The following is a 23,022-nucleotide window of genomic DNA, read 5'->3' as shown; positions in this document are numbered from 1 at the left end:
TTTTGCTCTTCCTTACCTTCACTTCCTCCTCCACTTGAAGAACAAGAGGTTAGGGCTGATAAGGAAGTAAAACCTCATACGAATATTTCATTGTCATCATTAGATGAGGCTGTAATGCCTCCACCACCTTCCATAGCACATGACATTAAACAGTTCCAGGACTTGAGGAAGTGAATTGTGGATAGGCTTCAGAATTCTTGTGAAGAAGTCCAGGGCCCCCATCATAAACTCCTGAACATTTTACACATTTCAGCTTAGGCATGCATGCCACTCCCAGTTAATGAGGCTCTTTAGAGCCAGACAGGACCATCTGGCAGACTCCGGCTATGGCACCCCCATTTTGCAAATGTGCTGACAAGAAATGCTATGTCCCAGAGGAGAATTCAGAATTTTTATTTTCACCTCCCTCACTGAATTCCTTGGTTGTGGATGCAGTTAATGAGTGCAGGAGGCAACACAACACAAAAACTACCCCATAAAATAAAGACCAGAAGAGATCTATACTCCTGTAAATAAGAAAAATATAGCAGGTCTCAAACAGTCCAGAGGTCATGCCCAGCCCATTTTTCTGGTTTCTGTAGAACTCCTGAACCACAAGCTGAGACCGAGGTATTCAAAGAAGAAAACATCTACTACAACCACTACATCGCAGCCACCAGCATTGTCCAAGTGTCAGTTTTGATGGCTTGGTCAAGAGTCTAAACCACCCATTTCACACAAATCTGCTGCTGCACTAACCAACCCTCTTCCCTGCCATTGGATTCTGCCTCTCCCATTTTCAAGCCGCCTGTGAGAGAATAACATCCAACAAATGGATTTTGAAGGTTGTAATTCCTATTCCATCCATTTCACCTCCATCTGTCCCTCCAACCCTCTTCCCCGTTCCTTTTCAGGGACCCATCTGACGCTCAGTTGCTGAATCAGCAGGTTCATAGAATCATAGACTATCAGGGTTGGAAGGGACCTCAGGAGGTCATCTAATCCAACCCCCAGCTCAATACAGGACCAATCCCCAGCTAAATCATCACAGCCCGGGCTTTGTCAAGCCTGACCTTAAAAACCTCTAAGGAAGGAGATTCCACCACCTCCCTAGGTAACCCATTCCAGTGCTTCACCACCCTCCTAGTGAAAAAGTTTTTCCTAACATCCAACCTAAACCTCCTCCACTGCAACTTGAGACCGTTACTCCTTGTTCTGTCGTCTGGTACCACTGAGAACAGTCGAGATCCATCCTTTTTGGAACCGCCTTTCAAGTAGTTGAAAGCAGCTATCAAATCCCCCCTCATTCTTCTCTTCCGCAGACTAAATAATCCCAGTTCCCTCAGCCTCTCCTCATAAGTCATGTGCTCCAGCCCCCTAATCATTTTTGTTGCCCTGCGCTGGACTCTTTCCAATTTTTCCACATCCTTCTTGTAGTGTGGGGCCCAAAACTGGACACAGTACTCCAGATGAGGCCTCACCAGTGTCGAATAGAGGGGAATGGTCACGTCCCTCGATCTGCTGTCAATGCCCCTACTTATACAGCCCAAAATGCCGTTAGCCTTCTTGGCAAGAAGGGCACACTGTTGACTCATATCCAGCTTCTCGTCCACTGTAACCCCTAGGTCCTTTTCTGCAGAACTGCTGCCTAGCCATTCGGTCCCTAGTCTGTAGGAGTGCATGGGATTCTTCCGTCCTAAGTGTGCTTGTCCTCATTGAACCTCATCAGATTTCTTTTGGCCCAATCCTCCAATTTGTCGAGGTCACTCTGGACCCTATCCCTACTCTCCAGTGTATCTACCTCTCCCCACAGCTTAGTGTGATCTGCAAACTTGCTGAGGGTGCAATCAATCCATCCCATCATCCGGATCATTAATGAAAATATTGAACAAAACCGGCCCCAGGACCGACCCTTGGGGCACTCCGCTTGATACCGGCTGCCAACTAGACATGGAGCCATTGATCACTACCCATTGAGCCTGATGATCTAGCCAGCTTTCTATCCACCTTATAGTCCATTCATCCAGCCCATACTTCTTTAACTTGCTGGCAAGAATACTGTGGGAGACTGTATAAAAAGCTTTGCTAAAGTCAAGGAATAACACATCCACTACTTTCCCCTCATGCACAGAGCTAGTTATCTCATCATAGAAGGCATTTAGGTTAGTCAGGCATGACTTGCTCTTGGTGAATCCATGCTGACTGTTCCTGATCACTTTCCTCTCCTCTAAGTGCTTCAGAATTGATTCCTTGAGGACCTGCTCCATGATGTTGCCTCTCTCCTACGTTTAGGGGCCATAGAACCAATTTCACTTCAGCACCAGGGAAAAGGGTTCTATTCCAAGTAATTTCTGGTCCCCCCAAAAAATGGGGGATGGAAACCAATATTATATTTTAGATATTTCAACAACTATATGAAACAACAGAAATTCAGGATGGTGACTCTTGCAGCTATAATTCCTTTTCTAGATTCCGGGTATTGGTTTGTGACACTCTATCTTCAAGACATGTATTTCCATATTGTGATTCACCTCTCTCACAAGAGGTTTCTTCCATTTACAGTCAATCACAAACATTTTCAATACACTTTCCGCCTCTCCTCTGCCCCAAGGTATTCTCAAAGGTGATGAAAGTCAGAGCCATTCACCAATGTCCTCTAGGCATTATTGTCTTCCCTTATCTCAATGAGTGGTTACTCCAGGGCCAATCCAATCAGGAGGTCCTATCAACACTATAGACGACATGTTCCTTGTTTCACACCTGAGGTGTCCAGATCAATTTTGTAAAGTCCTTTTTGATCCTGGTTCAACAGATCGATTTCGTAGGAGCCTCTCCAGATGCCATGGTAGCCAGGGCTTACCTACCTGTGGACAGGTTTGTGGTTCTGCAGACTCTTATTGCAAAGATTCAGTTAAGTCCTCAGATTTTGGCAAGGAATTGTCTTCAGCTATTGGGCCATATGGTGGCATGCATATTTGTGAGCTAGCATGTCACATCCTGTCTCCACTGTCTCCAGTGGCAGAACTCAGTAGAAGAACCCATCCAAATTCTGTTTGGGAATCCCCTTCTTTCAACCCCCTCCAACTACCATTATCTGTTCAGGTATCCCTCTTGGGATGGGGAGTGTATCTTGGCCCTCACATCATCCAAGGCAAGTGTCTTCCCAAGAGAGTCATGTACATGTCAACATTCTGGAATTGAGGCAGTCAGGAATGCTAGCTCCCACTTTCTCCCACTGATCAAAGCCAGTTCAGTCAAGATCATGACAAACAATGTGGCCTGCATGTTCTACATAAATCGTCAGGGTGGAGCGTGTTCCCCCTCACTCTGTGCCGAAGCAGTGAAGCTCTGGAGTTGGCGCATTACCAACCACATAGCCATCTTAGCTTCTTACCTCCACGGCATACAAAACGTTACTGCCAACCACCTAAGCAAACACTTTTCTCAGTTACAACTGGGAGTTGGATTCATGAGTCCTCCAGAGTATATTTCTAACCTGGGGACTTTCAGAGGTGGATCTTTTTGCTACTGCCACCAATGTAAAGTGTAAGAAGTTTTACTCTGGGCAAGACTTGATTCTGCGTCTGGGATGTGTTCCCAGCAGTGCCATTGATCTTGAAAGTTCTCAACAAGATCAAGCAGGACAAGGCCAAAATCCTTTTGACTGTACCAACTTGGCCAAGACAAGTTTGGTACCTTACCTGATTCAAGTCACATCTTGTCCGCTGCTGAGACTTCCTCTAGGTTACCACCTGTTGTCTCGGGATGCTGTTTGGACACTTCACCCCAATTTGGACATTTTGTGACTTTAAGCATAGCTAGATGGTTCTTGGGGTTAGAGATTTCCTGCTCAATAGCAGTATAACAGGTTTTGTTAAATAGCAGAAAAACATCTACTAGAAATATCTTCAGAAATGGAAGAGATTTCACCTATGGGTGTGTCCGTCGACAAGTGCTTCCTATCTGTTCTTTTCTTTCCACCATTCTGGAAAACCTGTTAGAATTAAAAAGATCAGTATGAGTTCTTCCAAGGTTCACTTGGTGACTAACAGCTTTTCACTCATCAGTGGAAGGTTTTTTGATTTTTGCTTACCCCATAATCTCAAGATTTGTTAAAGACCTGATGAGTCTTTATCCATAGGTTAGAGAGCCTGCCCCAGTATGGGATTAAAACCTAAAATTGCCTTATGACACACCCCTTTGAACCATTAGCTACATGTTTTCCACTCCACTTCTCCATGAAAACAGCTTTCTTGGAGGGCATCACTTCCACATGGAGAGTGAGAGAATGGGGGACTCTAATAGCAGATCCCCCCTTTACAGTATTTTTCAAGGAAGAGATTTCAAAATGGCCACATCTCAAGTTCCTACCCAAAGTGTCCTCTGAGTTTCATCTTAACCAGACCATTCATTTACTGTTTCCCCCCAAAACCACATCATTTCAAACAGGAAGCTACTTTCCATTCCTTAGATGTCAGAAGGGTGATAGATCTTTTATCTAGACTGGACCAAAGCATTCTGAAAGTCTCCCAGACTGTTTTGATTTAGGACAGATGTAAAAGTTCCACTGTCTCCACCCAAAGGCTCTCAAGGTGAATCTCTGGATGTATAATTTCATTTTATGACTCCACCAACATCTAACCTCCTTCTAGTGTGTTAGCCCATTCTACCATGTTACAGTCTATGTCTATGACATTACTCAAGGATGTTCCAGTTGCTGACATTTTCAGAGCTGCAACTAGGGTTTCAGTACATACTTTTTCCAAGAACAATGCTTTGGTTCATACCTCTAGGTCAGATGTGTCAGTTGGCAGTGCAGTTCTGTCTTCAGTGTTGGAGTCTCTTCTGAAGCTCCCACCATCCTGTTGGAATACTGTTTGGGAGTTATCTGAAATGGAGCATCCATACGGACATTACTTGAAGAAAGAAAGGTTACTCACCTTGTGCATTAACTGGAGTTCTTTGAGATGTGTGTCCCTGTGGCTGCTCCACTACCTGCACTCCTTCCCTTCTGTTTTGGAGTTTCCCTGGTGGGACTTTGTGGTAGGGAAGGAACTGAAGACAGTTTGCACGTCCAGCCCTAGATATTGTCACTGTGGGGCATGAGGATGTGTAGGGCTGAACGGGCACCACTACTGATAATCTTTTATCAAAAGCATGGGGGGGCACAAGCACACCTGACATGAAGCACCCATAGGAACACACATCTTGAAGAACTCCAGGTACTGTATGAGATGAATAACCTTTCCTTCTGGTGCCCACAGGTTTTTCCTAACACTTTGTATTTTTTGACTTTTTTAAAGGGTGTTGAAAAACTGGAGCGAGTGCACCAAAAAGCCTCAAAAATTATTTGAGGGCTGGAGAAAATTCCTTACAGTCAGAGACTTAATGAGTTCAGTTTGTTTAATTTATCGAAAAGAAGAGAGGTGACTTGATTACAATGTACCTTTATGGGAGAAAATACTGGGTACTGAAGGGCTCTTTAATTTAGCAGACAAAGGCATAAAAAGCAGCAGTGGCTGAAAGCTGAAACCAGATAAATTCATGTTTAAAAAATTGGGACACATTTTTAATAGTGAGGGTGATTAGCCATTGGAACGAACTACCAAGGGTCGTGGTAGATTCTCCATCAGTGAAGAATTTTTAAATCAAGATTGGATGTTTTTCTAAAAGTTACGCTCAAGGGAGGATTTTGGGAAAGTTCCAGGGCTTGCATCATGTAGATCAGACAAGATGATCACAGTGGTCTCTTCTGGCCAGTTAATCTACACAGGGATAACTGGATGAAATTGACTGGCCTCTGATACACAGGAGGTCATATTAGATGATCTAATGGTCCCTTATGGTCTAAACTCCATGAATCTATGACATCTGTAGTGGAACAAATCTTGTTAGTAGACACAGGAGGCACTCCATGGTCTTTCTCAATACACTACTGAGGGAGAGGTGCAGGATAGAGACTGGTAGTTGGTAGGTTACATTGCCAATCATTTAAGGGGTCAGAAGTGTATGTATGTGTATGTATGTAGATTGGTGGTATTCAGGGACATATTATTATTGGATAACAGATTTGTGTTTAGAATAAAGTTATTTGTTAAATTTATTCATTAACTTGCAGCCAGCAGTATTAACCCACAAATATCTCAAGTATTTTATTTGTACCAGCTCAGAGGCAGGGGCAGCAATGACTAATGCAGCATTACTGACTTTGATTATAGCATACGCCTGCAAATAGTGTTCATGAATGCATTGCTGCTGCTTCAGAGCCAGTAAATGGTGTGTTTTTTCACACTTTGAAATCTCAGTATGCTCCATGACATGAAGTGAACAGAATGGATATTGAAACAAAATCATTCTTTTTTATAGCAACTGTTCTATTTTTAAATATTAATACAGACCTATGACAATGAAAACTGCCTTCTAGTAACAGCAATTTATAGCATTTTTTATTATGGAAAATTTCTGGGTTAATTTTTTATTGTATATTAGAATATTTGAATCAAAACTGTAACCAGTCAACTTTTCATTTTACTTCAAGATATTACTGTAGCTGCAAATGTGGTACACAATAAATTATGGTGCTGATGAGCTAAAGAATTAAGTTGTTTAGCACAAAACAATAGGAGTAATTTTTTTAAAGAAAACAAAAAGAAAGCTTGTTTAATAACCAGTGCAGTTTGTTTAAATGGTTTGTTTTCACAGAAAAAATTGCAACACAGAAATACAGAAAATTAACAAAAAAAAAGAAAATAGACATTTCTTATTTTTAAATGGATTTAGCAAATACTAGATGAGCTCCCGTTCTCTCTTATCTGTAATGTAATAGCTATATATCTGCAGATCTGGACTCAGATTTACCAAGCTGATCTTGTGCTGACACTTTGTCATTAATCTCAAGTCATTTATCCTGAGTTATATGTGTACAAATATGAAAAAAGAGAATGTGTGATGTTTTATGAACTGAATTAAATTTATCAGGACCTGGATCTACCAAAATTTGATCCACACATCTCACAGAGACTTCTTTCCAGTGGCCGGACTTCCTTTGAACACCTCTTCTCCTCCCATGTGATCTCTGTACTGTGTGACAGCAGGCAGTAGCTTATTCTGCCAGTGTTGACACTACAGTTAGCAGCCTGCTGCATCACAGTCAGTGAGGAGAGAGCAATACCAGCTGGAAAACTGGCTATAGTAGAGGTGGGTTCAGAGAATCAGCTATGTATTAACAGCCCTGGACCCTGAACAAAGCATCCCTTCGGTACTCCAGTACTGGCAGACAGTAGCAGATTTGAGCAGTGGATCTTTCTGGATCCATGGATCTGCACATATTGAGATTCAGGGCTTGAGCCTGCAGATCCATGGCACTAGCTTTTGTCTGCCCTTGAGTAAATTCACTGGTTTACAAGAAAATAGATGATGGAGTACATCTTTCTTTTGTTCTATGGAAATGTGTTCCTTTTCACCAAAACAACACACAACCTTTATGATGTGCTTTTGTCACTTGGATTATCTTCAATCTTTACAGTAATATTTTTTCTTTTATATTAACGGAATATTTTCTACCCTTTTTAGGGTCCTCCAGGGGGTGGAGGGCCACCAGGAACACCCATCATGCCTAGTCCTGCAGGTATCCAAATCTAATCAGAAAATTTAAAGACAATGTAAATAACATTCTTTGGGCAGGGGTGGGGTGTGGGGAGTAGGTAATATACAGATTCGGTATTCCAGTTCTTCCTGTGCCCATTTGCTACCAGTGCAGACTAATCCACCTTATATATATTTCAGCAAGCAACTGGCAATAAAAAGCTCTCACTTTTGCACTCTTCTTCTCTCTCTCCCTTCCTTCCTCCCTCCTCAGACTTCCTCCTGCTTTGCTGGAGAGAGGCAATATGGTTGGTAATTTGATTTTACTGGCTCCTTCCAGGGCTCTCAAGACTATTTTTTCTGGTCTCCATTAGCAACAGGAAGGAAGAAGAGAGATAAAACGGAAAGTGCATTGTTTCTGCTAGTGTTGTTCAGTGCACATTTGCCAGCAACTTTTATGTATCCTGTGAGACTGTCCCTGGAGTATCCTGCTTAAAGTGGGAGTTTAAAGGAGTGTCCCATAGCTTCAGCTCAGCCAGCTAGCTCTGCATTAAGAAGAGTGGCAAATGTTTCCCTACATCAAGGTTTTCCAAAGTTCCTGACGTGAACAAAGAATCAGAAGAGGTTGTGGAGGGTGGACACACACAAGACTTCCTCTCTTCCCATGGATAGCATCAGGGACCTGGTAAGCAGGAAGTGTTTGCCTCTGATCTGGGGTCCCGACTTAACCGATCTTCACTAGATCAGTCAGACTTCTTCTGGGAATATTGCACTCCTAAGAAGCACATCTCCTTCTCATCCTCCTTTCATCAACCAAGAGGTCATTGATCGCCACTTCTAGAGACCTTTCCATCTCTTTGACACCTTACGTCGTCAGATCCGCATATTCCTACCTCCCTGCCATCCTTACTTGCACAAAGGATAGGGAAGTCCTTTTTAAGAGACAGAAGCAGAGCTTCCCAACCCTTCCATGGAAGTTTTCCTGTACTGATGGAAAAACCTCATTAAATATGTGGCTAAAATTTTAAAAACACAACCTGTGATAGAAAAAAAGGAGGACTCCTCTCCTGTTCAATACTTAAGAAGATGACTAATGGGTGCTGGCAGTTAAATATTCAAATATCTCCTAATTTAAAAACAAGCTCCTCAAATAGCATGTACTTCTGAAAACATTCAACACAGCCGTAAATTGCCAGTGGCATATGTAAGTGGCCAATGTGGATCATGAACAAGCCTTTTGTTTTGATGGAGGAACAAGAAGCTGTGGAATAAAAATATTCAAGTAACAGCCACCAGGAAAGCTACCAAGGGAACTAATCTCTAAAAACAAAACCCTCCAACTGTTAGTGTCCCAATGGGCCAAACCACTGGTATGTGTTTAAGATAATAACTAACAGAAAATGGAGCCATGATTCCTTGAGGAGAGCCATTTTGTCTGTTTTCAGAAGGACCTGGTGTTTGAAAAACTTGTTTCTTAATGACAGCAGAAGAAGCCAAACAGGAATTTTGTTCACTCTCTCTCTCTCTCTCTGTCTCAGTCTCAGAGAGAGAGAGAGAGATTTTATGCCAGTCTGAATGCTTGGGTCTAGCTCCTCTCTTGTGATGGATGGAGGAGACAATACACTAGAATCTATTTAGTGATATTCCATGCATATAATGGGTTTATTATCTCACCAATGTTAGTTAATGCTTAGAAAGTTGAACCAAAGTAGTGAGGATCTTGAGGGAAATATACATTGAACTTGATTTTAACACCTTGGAGCAGGTATCAAACTTTCTAGCTTTAGCCCAGGGTACATTCCTAATTCCAAGGCACTTCAGTCAGGCATGTGCTTTTCCTCCTTTCACTTTTCTATGTAAGTAGAAGTAATTCTGTTTCAAAGGACATGCACAGGGGTCTCCCATTGCCCCCACTTTGTCTCAGAAAATGGTGAAGTTTCTGTGCTCTGTTAAGCTCAAAGCTCTCTGAGTCTTTTTTACATTGTTTCTAGGGCAGAGAAAGGGGAGATTTTGTGGAGGAATTGTGGAACGCAGCTACTTGGCTGTCTCTCCGCTCTTTCTACAAACATCATAGATGTGATGTCATTCCATTGCTGGATGTGTCCTTTTGCAGATGTGTTCATCACTTGGTGATTCACAGAGACTAATTGTTTTTGTTGGATGGGATGCCCCTGACAAAGTGTTCTCAACTGCTGTTTTCTTGGGAAAATGTCCTCCCTATGTTGTCTCCCTGGCTACAGTCCTTTTTTGCCTTCTCCTCTCTGCAAAATGTCTATGAGGAGTGCTTACCATTGGTGGCAAGCCAGGGTTCAAAACCAAGAATTTCTTACCTACTTATTATTTTCTGGGCCCTGGCTTCTATTCAACCCTTAGCTCAGACAAATATTTCCATAGGTTTCATTATATTGTCTAGTTAGTTAAAATCTAGATTTTAGCTTTGGAAGTTTTCAAGCGTTAGGGAGAGAGAAGGAGACAGCATTTAGCTGGCTGACAGGCATGAAAATGAGAGCTTTTCATTGGCTGCTACTCACCTGAAATCTGCATGAGGAGGAGCTACCCATTGATCGGCCCTGGTGGAAACCAGAGCATATAAGTGTTTAGTAAGTGAGAAATTCTCCTTTCACAGAGACTGCAGAAAGTTAGTAAAGTAATCTGGAGGTTTTAGAAAACGTGTTTTAGGAACTAAGTGGTTACAAATTTTTGATGATTTATAGACATGTTAACAATAATGCATAAATGCAGTCTAGAAGTAGTCGCAGCAGCCATTTAGGGAGCATTGCAATTATTTCTTTTCATAGCTCTGCCATTTGGCTAATAGAGATACAATGAAATCTTCCACTCTATTGCCACTGTGTAACAGTGGCTTAGACATAGGAGAAATATTAACAGAATGATGAGAAAGTGTAGTAGGTGAGTAGTTTTATCTCAAGTCACATCTTGGTAATTAAAATAATATTTGTTTCAGATTCAACTAACTCTGGAGACAACATGTACACTTTAATGAATGCAGTACCACCTGGACCCAACAGATCTAATGTAAATATGAACCTATTATGTATTTTTCTGCACTGTGAAGCCCTGTTTGATTCATGCACTGAATCACCAGACCTTCATCTTATCTGAATCATGCTTATCTTCCCCATTTTGAGTGGGTACAAACAGTCCTTTAGCACCTTGAATACCTTGAAATTTGTGCATGTAAAAACTTTAAGCGGTGCATGTAAATCTGTTAGGTAGATGACTAAATTTGTCATCCTGGGGTATGCTGTTCTGGTCACAGTAGTACACCCTATCAGCTTCCATTAGTATGTGCAGATCTTAAACTTTCATTACAAAAATATATTTCGACCTCTTAATAATGCAAAGAAAACTTCTGAATGTGACCCAGTCAATGATTTATTACCAATTCTATAGATGGATGACATCAATAGCTTTCTGAAGGGTGAGATCTGCCTTGTTCATTTGAGTGTTAAATATGAAGCTTAATGACAACCATTAAATATTAACTATGACACCACCGATTATTTTAGGCAAAACATCCAGCCATTCTGGAAGTGATGAAAACTTGGATTTTTGGAAAGAACTTTCTTCTCTTTCTATCCCTTATAGTTGCCCTCAATTTAGATGTCATTTATGCAAGCAGACCATGTAGTTAGAGGTCAATTTGAAAAAAGGCCACAAGAACTTAAGTAATGGTTTAATTGTAGTGCATTTATTGAAATTCATTGCATGTTTATCTACAAGTGCTGTAAATATCTGTGTTCTCAATTTGAAGACCCAGGTTTAATGATAAACTGTGAAATCCAAATGCTGAACTGGCAGAACTTTATATTGTTGCAGCGATAATGCGCTGTAGTCTGCTGTGATGCTCAGCACAGGTAGGGTGGGATTTCCAGAAGTGGTCTATGTTGGCCTAACTCTGCTCTCATTGAAGTCAATAGTGAAACTCCCATTAACTTCAACAGGAGCAGATTTTAGTCATCACTGAGCACTTTTGAAAGTCCCAACCATAGTACTTAAGTAGGACGTAAGCGGTACATCGGCCACAAGGCTAACTCTCTGCACAGACATGAATTCTCCAGGAGTGCAGAACACAGTAACTGAGGTAAAGGCTGGAAAAAAAGAAGTGAAAACCATGTAAGTGAAAATCATATAAAAATAATCCTCTCAGAGATAGACTATACAATTCAGTTTCTCCATTTCTATTTTTGTGCTTATTACTGTGTTTTATTAGATTATCTGCAATATATTCGTGCATTAATATAAATTTTAATATATTATCACGGTCCTTTTACAGTTTCCAATGGGCCCGGGGTCAGATGGACCTATGGGTGGACTGGGTGGAATGGAATCACATCATATGAATGGATCTTTAGGTAAGGATAACAAATCTAGTGAATACTGATTTTAGAACTTTTTTTTATGACTAACTCCACAGTAACCACAGCTCTAAATTGTGTGGGCAATTGTATATAAAATCATTTGAAAATTAGAAATATTGTATCAACATCAATCAGAAGTTCAAAAATGCTTTATTTAATCTTATGTATCTGGTCTAATAAGGTGTCTTTTATAAATATTGTATATTAACAGAATATAATTTTTAAACCTGTTCGTTAGTACACTATGTTAAACTAATGTGGAAGATGACAAAAGCTTTCTCCTCCCACACAAAAGCACACAGTAATCAGAAGATGTCTTTATCACAAAGTGGTGCAGGTGCTTACATATTTAGATATTTATATATCATATAAATAATATATGGAAACAATATACCACATCAATTGTTATCCACGTATTAAATTGTGAAACCAAATGTTAAATGATATTGATCATGCAGTTTTAACTGTCTCACTTGGACTCTACCCATTCATCCATCCTCGCAAGCATTACTTTTAATAGCTCATCCCCATGAAACAGCTTCAAACAGCTTCCGTTTTTCATCAGCCTGCCAGAGAAATGTTTGAAATGTTTTCTTCTTTCTCTCCAAATGTGAACTTTCCTGCAAAATTACACCTGACATTACAGATATGATATTTTTCTGTATAGAAAAGCCATGTTAGGTAACTTTTAGAGGTCATTTAATATTTATTAGCTATATTTTTCTCTTTATAATATCAGTCTGGCCCAATGAACACATTATAAAAGCTATGCAGGTAAGAAGTGAAGAAGAAATGGAAACAGTGTAGATTGCAGGGCATTGCAGACTGCGGACATGGAAATCCTACAACGCTCCAAAGCTGTTCAGTCATCGAGAGGTCTGAAGAGCCGCGGACTCTGCGTAGATTATAATTTCTGAAAAGTAGTGATATCTGGGGGAGTTAGGAGTCTTGTAGAATTATACAAAATTTGCAGTGGTTCAACCCCGACCCTTCCTCACAGACTTTCTGCCTTGCACTTCAGGTTATTCCAGAAGAAGTTAGCATAGTTCAGGCCTGAATCTAGACCAGAAACTGAAGATTGTTAGACAAGATGCATGGAAGAATGAGAATGAGGAAGAGAGTGGAGAAGGCTATGGTAAAATGAGAAAAATGGATTTTAAGCTAAGGAAAGAATGCACCAAAACCTCTCTTAGCAGACTAACCCTGAGGAACAGCAAATTCCCAACAGTCTTTATGGAGCATGTCTCTGAACTTCCTAAATTACTTTGAATAAGGCTATCTTGTGATTTTGCACCAGACCTTTTATAAATATTTTTTGTAAAATGGCTTCATTTTTTAATTGAAAATAATGCACATTATTTCCAAGTCAATTAAAAACTATTTTTGAACGTCATCACAAACTTTTGCTGTAATGTATTGTAGCCTGACAATAACTTCTTAATTATAAGATTAATTACAATTGAAGTGATAGTGGAAGAACTTTATGTGCACTAAGCATATGATTAGTATTTTCATCAGTAAACATGATTGCATACATTCAGTGTTTAACAAATTAAGTATGACAGATTTTCTACTATAAAGTTTTTAATATACAACAGTAGTTCTTCTAGAAACTCTTGGATGTCTAGAGTGCACTAAAAAGGTAGTTATTTTTTCCATCAGGAGCATTAGCTGTCTATAGACATGTTTACAGTTTCCTCTAGTTACAACAGTGTTAATATTGGGCTGCTACTTAGGCACTCCCATGGGAGAGGAGCAATGCAGAGCTGCATCTCCCAGGGGAGCTCCTTGAGCTTCCCAGTATGTAAGAGTGTCCCATCCTAAAGAATGCCAATGCAGAACACTTTAGAGTCCGGTGCTGTGACCTGTCCTCCTTCCTACCACTTTGCAGTGAGGTATATACCTTGGGCCACACAGAGAAAGCTGTGCCTGCCTTGCCCTGGAGCACAGGGACTGTGATTGCCTTTGGCAGAGAGGAGGCATCTTCCCACACAAACTGCAGGCACAACCATGCAAAAAGAACCTAACAGACTACTATAATGACTGAAGTATTTTCCTGAGAGAGACTAGTTGGAAGGGAAGAACTCAAACATAAGTAACTATATGTTAGCTTATTGTTGTTATACTGTCTTTTCAAAGTGCAGAAAATGATAAACTCTTAGAGAATGCAGTTCAAAACTAATCTAAATGATGATTTATTTATTTATTTTAATTTAAGGCTCAGGAGACATGGACAGTATTTCCAAAGTGAGTATGTAATAAAATATATTTAATTTTAGCATTATATTTTACTGTATTTAAATATCACTTAATTTGGGTTGTTAAAACTTTTTTTTTTTTTACATTTCTGATTGCAAATTAAATGTGTATTATGGGCCTTTCAACTCTTTCAGGCAGAATCAACATTAGTTGGAAGGTTAAAAGTAATCTTTATAGTCAATAGGGACTATTAAACTGATTCATTTATATATTTCCCTGAACATAATAATGGTCATTACTGCATGTGATATGTATGTATATCCAAGTCATAAACTAATTAATTATCTTACATTTTTGCATATTGGTAAAACAAACTAATACAGTTTTAATAATCAAACCTAGTTAAATATGGGAAGAGAGAAATTTGGAGATTTGTCATAAGGATATTATTTTTATGCATTGTATCATAGCTTTTCTCACCTTTATAAGACATTGCTAATATCCTTAATCACCACTCCAATTCCCTAAAAACTAAATTAAAATGTAATGACAGAAGAAACTGTATTTTGAGCATAGCAACAGTTTATCAGTATATGAAATATGAATGTTCAACCATTATTGGTTGGCACCTACAAAAATAATACTGTATTTGAATGCACTATATTTTCTGTAAAAATTTGCTAACTCTGAGATTATTAATTTAAGGGTTGATTTAAATGAGGAATCGATGAGTGAAGGTATTAGAATTAGGCCCATATAAAATATTCTGTGCTGCTTCTTCGACATACACAGATATAACTGGTTAAAAACTAATCATTCTGCACTTTTGTGCTTTTGATCTATAAAGATAGAAATTAATTAAAGGATTGTTTCATTCCAAATTTTATGACTCGTTTTTATTCATTTGAAATGCTAGAATGAAATTCTCAGCCATCTCCCAAAAAAAATGAAATGAGTTTATTTTGAGAGAACCTACATGTTTTAGATTGAGATTTTGAGTTCACTAAATACAATGTTAGGATATGGTTTCTAGATATGGTGTCATTATTCTGTCATGAAAATTCTAGCTTTTCCTTGTAGCAGAGCATCAGAAGCAGATGCAGCAATCTGTGATATCTGTCCAAGAGGCCCAGAGCTATGTAAAAAGTGTTTGCAGTGAAACCTAAAAGCATGCATAACTCACCTGGTTTCATTACAAACTCAAAACCCTGAGCTGTTTCATCAAAAGTTTCATTCTTGTTCTTGAACCTTTTGAATGAGTTTGGGCCAATTTATGACTTTAACTAAGTCCCATGGAATTTACAGTATGACGCAAAATTAGATGACATCTGGTGGTTTTAACTTAAATGTCACTGAGACAAGCAAGTTTCCATATTACAGATGTTATCACAGAAATTGTTGTGGAAATTAAGTGTGAAGTTGCATACATTTTTGCATTTGTTGCTAGTTCCTCAAGCCCAGTTGGGTTCCGCTTGACACAAGAGCTGAATGGAATAGAAAGGCATCTTAGTGAAGCTGATTATCTTGTGCATGAGGTTTAGAAAATTAGCGGAGACTTGCTAAAATACATTTTACATCAAATCAGTTCATTGTTACAGTGTGTAGAAAAGGTTATAATTGACTGACCTTGTGGCAAAATATAAAGAGTTTAAGAGGTGGAGTGAGGTAGAGGAAACAAGAGAACTGAAATTTTGCATATAAGAGAGGCACTAATAACTATGGCTGTCGATTAATCACAGTTAACTCACGCAATTAACTCAAAAAATTAATCTCGATTAGTCGCACTGCTAAACATAGAATACCAATCGAAATTTAGTAAATATTTTTGGATGTTTTTCTACATTTTCAAATATATTGATTTCTATTACAACACAGAATACAAGTGTACAGTGCTCACTTTATATTATTATTTTAATTACAAATATTTACACTGTAAAAATGGTAAACAAAAGAAATAGTATTTTTCAATTCACATCATACAAGTACCGTAGTGCAATCTCTTTATCGTGAAAGTGTAACTTACAAACGTACGGGTTTTTTGTTACATTATTGCACTCAAAAACAAAACAATTTAAAACTTTAGAGCCTACAAGTCCATTCAATCCTACTTCTTATTCAGTCAATCGCTAAGACAAACAAGTTTTTTTACATTTATGGGAGATACTGCTGCCTGCTTCTTATTTACAATGTCACCTGAAAGTGAGAACAGGTTTTCGCATGGCACTTTTGTAGCCGGCATTGCAAGGTATTTACGTGCCAGATATGCTAAACATTCGGATGCCCCTTCGTGCTTCAGCCTCCATTCCAGAGGACGTGCTTCCATGCTGATGACGCTTGTTAAAAAAACAATGCGTTAATTAAATTTGTGACTGAACTCCTTGGGGGGAGAATTGTATGTCTCCTGTTCTGTTTTACGTGCATTCTGCCATATATTTCATGTTATAGCAGTCTTGGATGATGACCCAGCACATGTTCGTTTTAAGAACACTTTCACAGCAGATTTGACAAAACACAAAGAAAGGTACCAATGTGAGATTGTTTAAAAATAGCTATGGCACTCAACCCAAGGTTTAAGACTCTGAAGCGCCGTCCAAAATCTGAGAGGGACGCGGTGTGAAGTGTGTTTTCAGAAGTCTTAAAAGAACAACACTCTGATGCGGACACTACAGAACTGAACCACCAAAAAAGAATATCAACATTCTTCTGATGGCGTCTGACTCAGATGATGAAAATGAACATGCGTCATTGGTCCGCACTGTTTTGGATTGTTATCAAGGAGAACCCATCATCAGCATAGGCGCATGTCCCCTGAAATGGTGGTTGAAGCATGAAGGGATATATGAATCTTTAGCGCATCTGGCACGTAAATATCTTGCACGCCGGCTACAACAGTGCCATGCAAACACCTGTTCTTACTTTCAGATGACATTGTAAACAAGAAGCGGGCAGCATTATCTCCTGTAAATTATAACCAAACTTGTTTATCTGAGCAATTGGCTGAAGTAGGACTTCTAGGCGCGAAAGTTTTACATTGTTCTATTTTTGAATGCAGTTATTTTTTGTACATAATTCTACATTTGTAAGTTCAACTTTCATGATAAATACTTGTATGATCTGAATTGAAAAATACTATTTCTTTTGTTTTTTACAGTGCAAATATTTGTAATAAAAAATAAATATAGAGTGAGCACTGTACAGTTTGTATTCTGTGTTATAATTGAAATCAATATATTTGAAAATGTAGAAAACATCCAAAATATTTAAAATAAATGGTATTCTATTATTGTTTAACAGCACGATCAATCACGGGATTAATCATAATTTTTTTTAATTGCACGATTAATTGCAATTAATTTTTTTAATTGCTTGACAGCCGTACTAATAACCAAAACTTCTTGAATTACCAATGGAATTCATGCAGGCATCAAAGAAAAACTTGCTGTGGAGGCTTTGCTCATGCAGCTGCACTAGGCCCTATACTGGCCGTCAAAGCAGCCCAGCAAGAGTTGTTATGAAAGCATTTATGTCAGGAATTTGAATCTTTGGGGCAGGCATACTGTAGCGAATGCAAAAATTCAAAGTTCAGTGCTACACAGGGAAAAACAGAAAGAATAAATAGGGGTAGATCTCTAAGGAACAAACAAAAGTGCTGAAAGATCACATAAAATAAATTTTACAAGGGTTAGCTGCTTTTTAACTATTTATGCCTAACACTACAGCAGCTTATATATTATGGAGTCACTGGTCATGACTCCACAGTTAACATTGATTCAGAAATTTAAAACCTTCATGTGAATAAATAAAATGGAAAAAACCCAAACACAGAAAGTAAACTTTGAACACTAATTTAATTTTTCCTGGTTGTCTGATGAAAATTGGTTTGATACAGAAAGAATAGTAGCAAAATTACCAATTTTTTTTAGTTTTTGGGGGGTTGTTTCACCACCTTTTGGTTACCTTTTGCAAAAAAATAAAGCACTCTGAGATCTGTGACTTGTACCACATGCTGCTCTTCATGTGCTGATAAATACAGTATAAGTTATACCTATGTGATGTTTGTATCATGATTTTTAACGTCTTCTTCATAACGGGAAAGAAACATGCTACACTTAACCCACCATATTTGGCCTTACACAGCTACTTAGGGTAAAATTCTGACTCTGCGGGAGTTGGGGGCAAACATTTAACAGCAACCTCAGCAATGTTAAGGCAGAATAACTTCCTAAATGTATTAAGTGTGTGACAGTTAGCTGTGCCGATTTGTTGATAGAAAAGCATTTTTGCCATTGTTAAGGGTTGGCACCAAAGTTTGAGGAAGTTGGTGTCGTATTGTTTTTCAGTATCTGCATGGAGGTGGAAGTGAAAGTCTTATGGAGTGTTGGAGTATGTTATCAATATTGCTGTCAGTTATGTGAGAGTAGCAAGGAATGCAGGAGACTTTTCCCTTAACTTGCTTTTTGGATTCTAAATTGGTGGGAGTGTGTCCTGATTCAACCTTGTCTGTCACTGAATGATGTTTCTATGCGTTTATTTTAATAGAAGAATGTGTTCTGATATAAACAAGCTTTAAAAAAATCTTTGTATTAAACAGATGTTAATGTAGTTGAGATTTAACATGCACAAAAGATGACAAATGGAGTTATGATTCTCATACCAAGCGTAACTTGGTCCCCTTGCGCAAATGTAGTATTTTGTGCTATGCTATATAGTGTTAACTTACATGACTTGATAGAATGTATGTTAAGTGATAGATGACTGCATTAGGTTTGATGTGATAATCCAAACTTTGAGCCTCCTGGCATTTATACATATACAATCTCAACAGTAATATTACATTGACAGGTTTTTTGCATTTAAGTTTTTGATTAAAAAGGAAAAAGGAAGAGCCATGTTTGCTATAATAAATGTTTTATGCATGAAACTCACAACTCCTTCCCACTCCCCACAAAGCATATGTAAATTGGAGCCTAGTGGTTGGGGGTGGATATAATCCATACCCCAAACTTCTCTGCACCCCTTCATAGTCATTGATGCAGCCTTCAAACTGGAGTAGCAGTTGCTGTACTTCTGTCCCACACAGGGGTGTTTCAGGTTTCTGGATCCATGTAAGCAGAGATCCAGTAACCCCTCCCCATGGCTTGCCCACCAATATTTTGAGCCACTTCAGAGCCCTTCTGCACAGTAGCTGTGGAGGCTGCCCTCCTCACCCAAGAGGGATACTACAGGTCTTCTGTGATGTAGCACCTGGCAGTGACCTTTCTCCAACAAGTGGAATTTTACCCCGTCTGTATTTGTTTCAGTCAAAGAGTCAAACCCACTGAGTAAAGAGTGCATTTATTTGAAAGGTCTTACATGTATTTTGAATCATTGACATGAATATGTTTTTCTCTGAATGTGTAGCTATCTGCGTATAGGCATACTCATGCCAGCTGCTATCTGGCAATCAGTGCATCGTTAATTCAGAAAGGAAAGTAGCATACTGCACGCTAGCACCATACTGTTATATTTTGTTACTTCTTTATTTCTCAACCAGCTATTTTCACACATGAAAAATCAGTGTTCCTTAATAATAATACACACTTGCTATATTTAACTGTTAAAACAAAACCTTTTTTGTTACCCAAGTGAAAAAACACAATAGAACAAACCCTTAACGCATTTAAATAACTTTAAAAAAAAAACCTAACAAGATTTTTAAAGCTTTTTGAAGAAAACATGCAACTTTAGGCTAAAAGTAAAGCTATGCAAAATACCTGTATCAAATATCCACTGGTAAAGTGGTTTAGTAGCTCATAACTTTGAGCTATTTTAAGGTTATTATGCACATTGGTAGCACAAACTAAAAAATATAGTGAGCTATTATAATTATAGGGCCCGATTTTGTCCCCACTGAAGCCAATGGAAGTTAACCTATGAGCAGAGACCCTCTAGCTACCATACTGTAGCAGGTGCAGTGCCAGAACTTGTAGGTTCTCTAGAGCTTGAGTTCTTGCAAGATCACCTCCAGGCTTATTGCAGAATGCCTACGTTGAGAGAATGGAAGTAGATGATTCCCAGGATGAAGATGGCAAACTCTTCCCTTGGAAGTTTAAGTTCATCAGATTCATACCTCCACACGAACATGAAAAGGTTGTTTCATGGCAAAACCATGCTGAATCAAACTGCAGTGTTCACTTTTTTCAACCATACATTACCTTGCTCTAGCTGAAGGGAAGCAGAAGAAATTTCAGCCCAAAGACTAGCTTTTGAAAAAGTCAGAAGCACCTGAAACTAGGGGCTTAGGCCATGTCTACACTAGAGACCTTACAGCATCTCTCTCGTTGACAGAGTTAAACCACCCCCAAAGAGTGACGGTAGCTATGTTGGCAGAAGAGCATCTCCCACCAACATAGCGCTGTCCACACCGGCGCTTCTGTCAGTGTAACTGATGTCGCCCAGGGGGGTGGTTTTTCACACCCCTGAGTGACATACGTTATACTGACAGAAGTGCTAATGTAGACATAGCCTTAGAGTGAAAGTATCTTCTTTGTTCTAAGAGAGACAAGGTGAGTAAGGTAATTTGTTTAATTGGACCAACTTCTGTTGGTGAGAGAGACAAGCTTTTGAGCTACCCAGAGCTCTTCTTCAGTACTCAGATTGTCATAGCTGAATACAAGGTGGAACAGTATGTTTACCATAAGTAGTTAATACATATTTCATAGAATCATAGAATATCAGGGTTGGAAGGGACCTCAGGAGGTCATCTAGTCCAACCCCCTGCTCAAAGCAGGACCAACACCAACTAAATCATCCCAGCCAGGGCTTTGTCAAGCCTGACCTTAAAAACTTCTAAGGAAGGAGATTCCACCACCTCCCTAGGTAACCCATTCCAGTGTTTCACCACCCTCCTAGTGAAAAAGTTTTTCCTAATATCCAACCTAAATCTCCCCCACTGCAACTTGAGACCATTACTCCTTGTTCTGTCATCTGCTACCACTGAGAACAGTCTAGAGCCATCCTCTTTGGAACCCCCTTTCAGGTAGTTGAAAGCAGCTTATCAAATCCCCCCTCATTCTTCTCTTCTGCAGACTAAACATCCCCAGTTCCCTCAGCCTCTCCTCATAACTCATGTGTTCCAGTCCCCTAAAGTTGCCCTCCGCTGGACTCTTTCCAATTTTTCCACATCCTTCTTGTAGTGTGGGGCCCAAAACTGGACACAGTACTCCAGATGAGGCCTCACCAATGTCGAATAGAGGGGAACGATCACGTCCCTCGATCTGCTTGCAATGCCCCTACTTATACATCCCAAAATGCCATTGGCGTTCTTGGCAACAAGGGCACACTGCTGACTCATATCCAGCTTCTCGTCCACTGTAACCCCTAGGTCCTTTTCTGCAGAACTGCTGCCGAGCCATTCGGTCCCTAGTCTGTAGCGGTGCAGGGACCATTTCAAGGGACCATTCAAGGTGAAGTGGCCCATTAACACCTCTCCAGTCATAGGTGGCAAAGGAAGAGAGGGGAGAAAGGCAGCTGGTGTGGGGGGTTGTTTGTGGATTATAGATTGTTATAATAAGCCCCAAGGAGCTTACAGTCAAGATGGTGTCTGTCTGTTATATTCAGCAGCAGGTATAGTACATGCATAACATCCACTGGTGAAGTGGTTTAGCAGCTCATAACTGTGATCTTGGGGTAATTCCCAACCAACCACACACTAGTGGTGGAGACCCCAAATATAGGCCTTCATTCAGCAAGGTACTTAAAAACATGCCTAACATTAAGCATGTGAACGCTACTCATGCACTTAAAGTTATGCATAAGCTTAAGAACATTGCTGAATCAGGCCTATAGTGATTTATTTTAATTACAGAGCATAATCTTGCTCCCAATGAAGTCAAGTGGAGTTTTTCCACTGACTTCAGTGGGAAAAACTTCCAGGCCTAACCTGAGAACAAGAACTACAGGTAAGTAATTTTCTTCGTTTTATAGGGAGGAAACAGCTTTTTCCAGATTACAAACATTCATTCAAATATACGTAGTGCAGAGCTGTGATGGCAAGATATATTCTGTGTCATTTTCAGAGATTCCAGTGAGTAGTGTAGGTGTTGTTTTGACAAACATTATGAAGCAGGGAAAGGAATTCAAATCTACAACATACTTACCCTTTATTTTTAAATCTTATTTACCAGAACTCTCCCAGTAATATGAGCATGAGTAATCAGCCTGGCACTCCCAGAGATGAGGGTGAAATGGGTGGAAATTTCCTAAACCCTTTTCAGAGTGAGAGTGTAAGTATTTCTTTGACTATTTTGTTATATGACACGTACTCAATCCCAGGCTCTTTTCAGGAAAAGCAGTTGTATCTTTAATACAATTTTTGTCTATATTTTTACAAGTCCCGAATATTATAATATTGATCTACTGAACAAAAATTGTGCTAAATAATATCAAGGATTGAATTTAAACTTTAAAAGCCAGGAGGCATAGAGTAACTTCAGAAATTCCATCCCTAACTTAAGTGGTCAGTACATGACAAAAGTAAGATGCCAAGGAGTAAGAATTATCCTGGATTCGGGCATAACATATGCATATTCAGAAATGCATGATGAGATGTGCATTTGTCTATCAAAATCTGAACAGCATAGTAGATTCTCATATTCAGTTAATCTTCCAAAGTGGTCTCTCAGTTTGTGACTTTCCAATCTTTGACACCTTGGGTAGTATGTTTTACAGAGTAGGAATGTCTTTCAGAACTGTATCTACACTGAAAGCACATAATTAGACCACTAAGAAATCTAAAAGACTTATTATTTCATAAAACATGACATGATTTTAGGTCTAGAAAAACAAAGATGCCCTCTAGTGTTCATTCTGTGACAAATGAAACTCTTAATAATTCTGA

At 39.3% G+C, this 23,022-nt stretch overlaps 1 protein-coding gene across 6 annotated transcripts in view; it reads left to right on the top strand.

The window, feature by feature from the left end:
- SSBP2 (single stranded DNA binding protein 2) overlaps positions 1-23,022 on the top strand; it is a 273,371-nt gene that overhangs the window by 236,965 nt on the left and 13,384 nt on the right. For 5 of the 6 annotated variants that reach the window (XR_006290933.1, XR_006290932.1, XM_027828754.3 and 2 more), the window contains 5 exons: positions 7,552-7,606; positions 10,529-10,599; positions 11,861-11,939; positions 14,164-14,192; positions 22,310-22,408. Coding sequence is in view for 4 of the 6 variants with exons in the window: in XM_027828754.3 (XP_027684555.1) it covers positions 7,552-7,606; positions 10,529-10,599; positions 11,861-11,939; positions 14,164-14,192; positions 22,310-22,408 (333 nt within the window). In the remaining 2 variants the exon portion in view is untranslated. The remainder of the gene's footprint in view (positions 1-7,551; positions 7,607-10,528; positions 10,600-11,860; positions 11,940-14,163; positions 14,193-22,309; positions 22,409-23,022) is intronic. The other variant, XM_037903177.2, reaches the window with a different exon arrangement.

The sequence above is a fragment of the Chelonia mydas genome, chromosome 5, assembly GCF_015237465.2.
Source record: "Chelonia mydas isolate rCheMyd1 chromosome 5, rCheMyd1.pri.v2, whole genome shotgun sequence".
Lineage (NCBI taxonomy): Eukaryota > Metazoa > Chordata > Testudines > Cheloniidae > Chelonia > Chelonia mydas.
The sequence above is the reverse complement of the archived record's forward strand: the minus strand, read 5'-3'. Positions and strand labels throughout refer to the sequence as shown.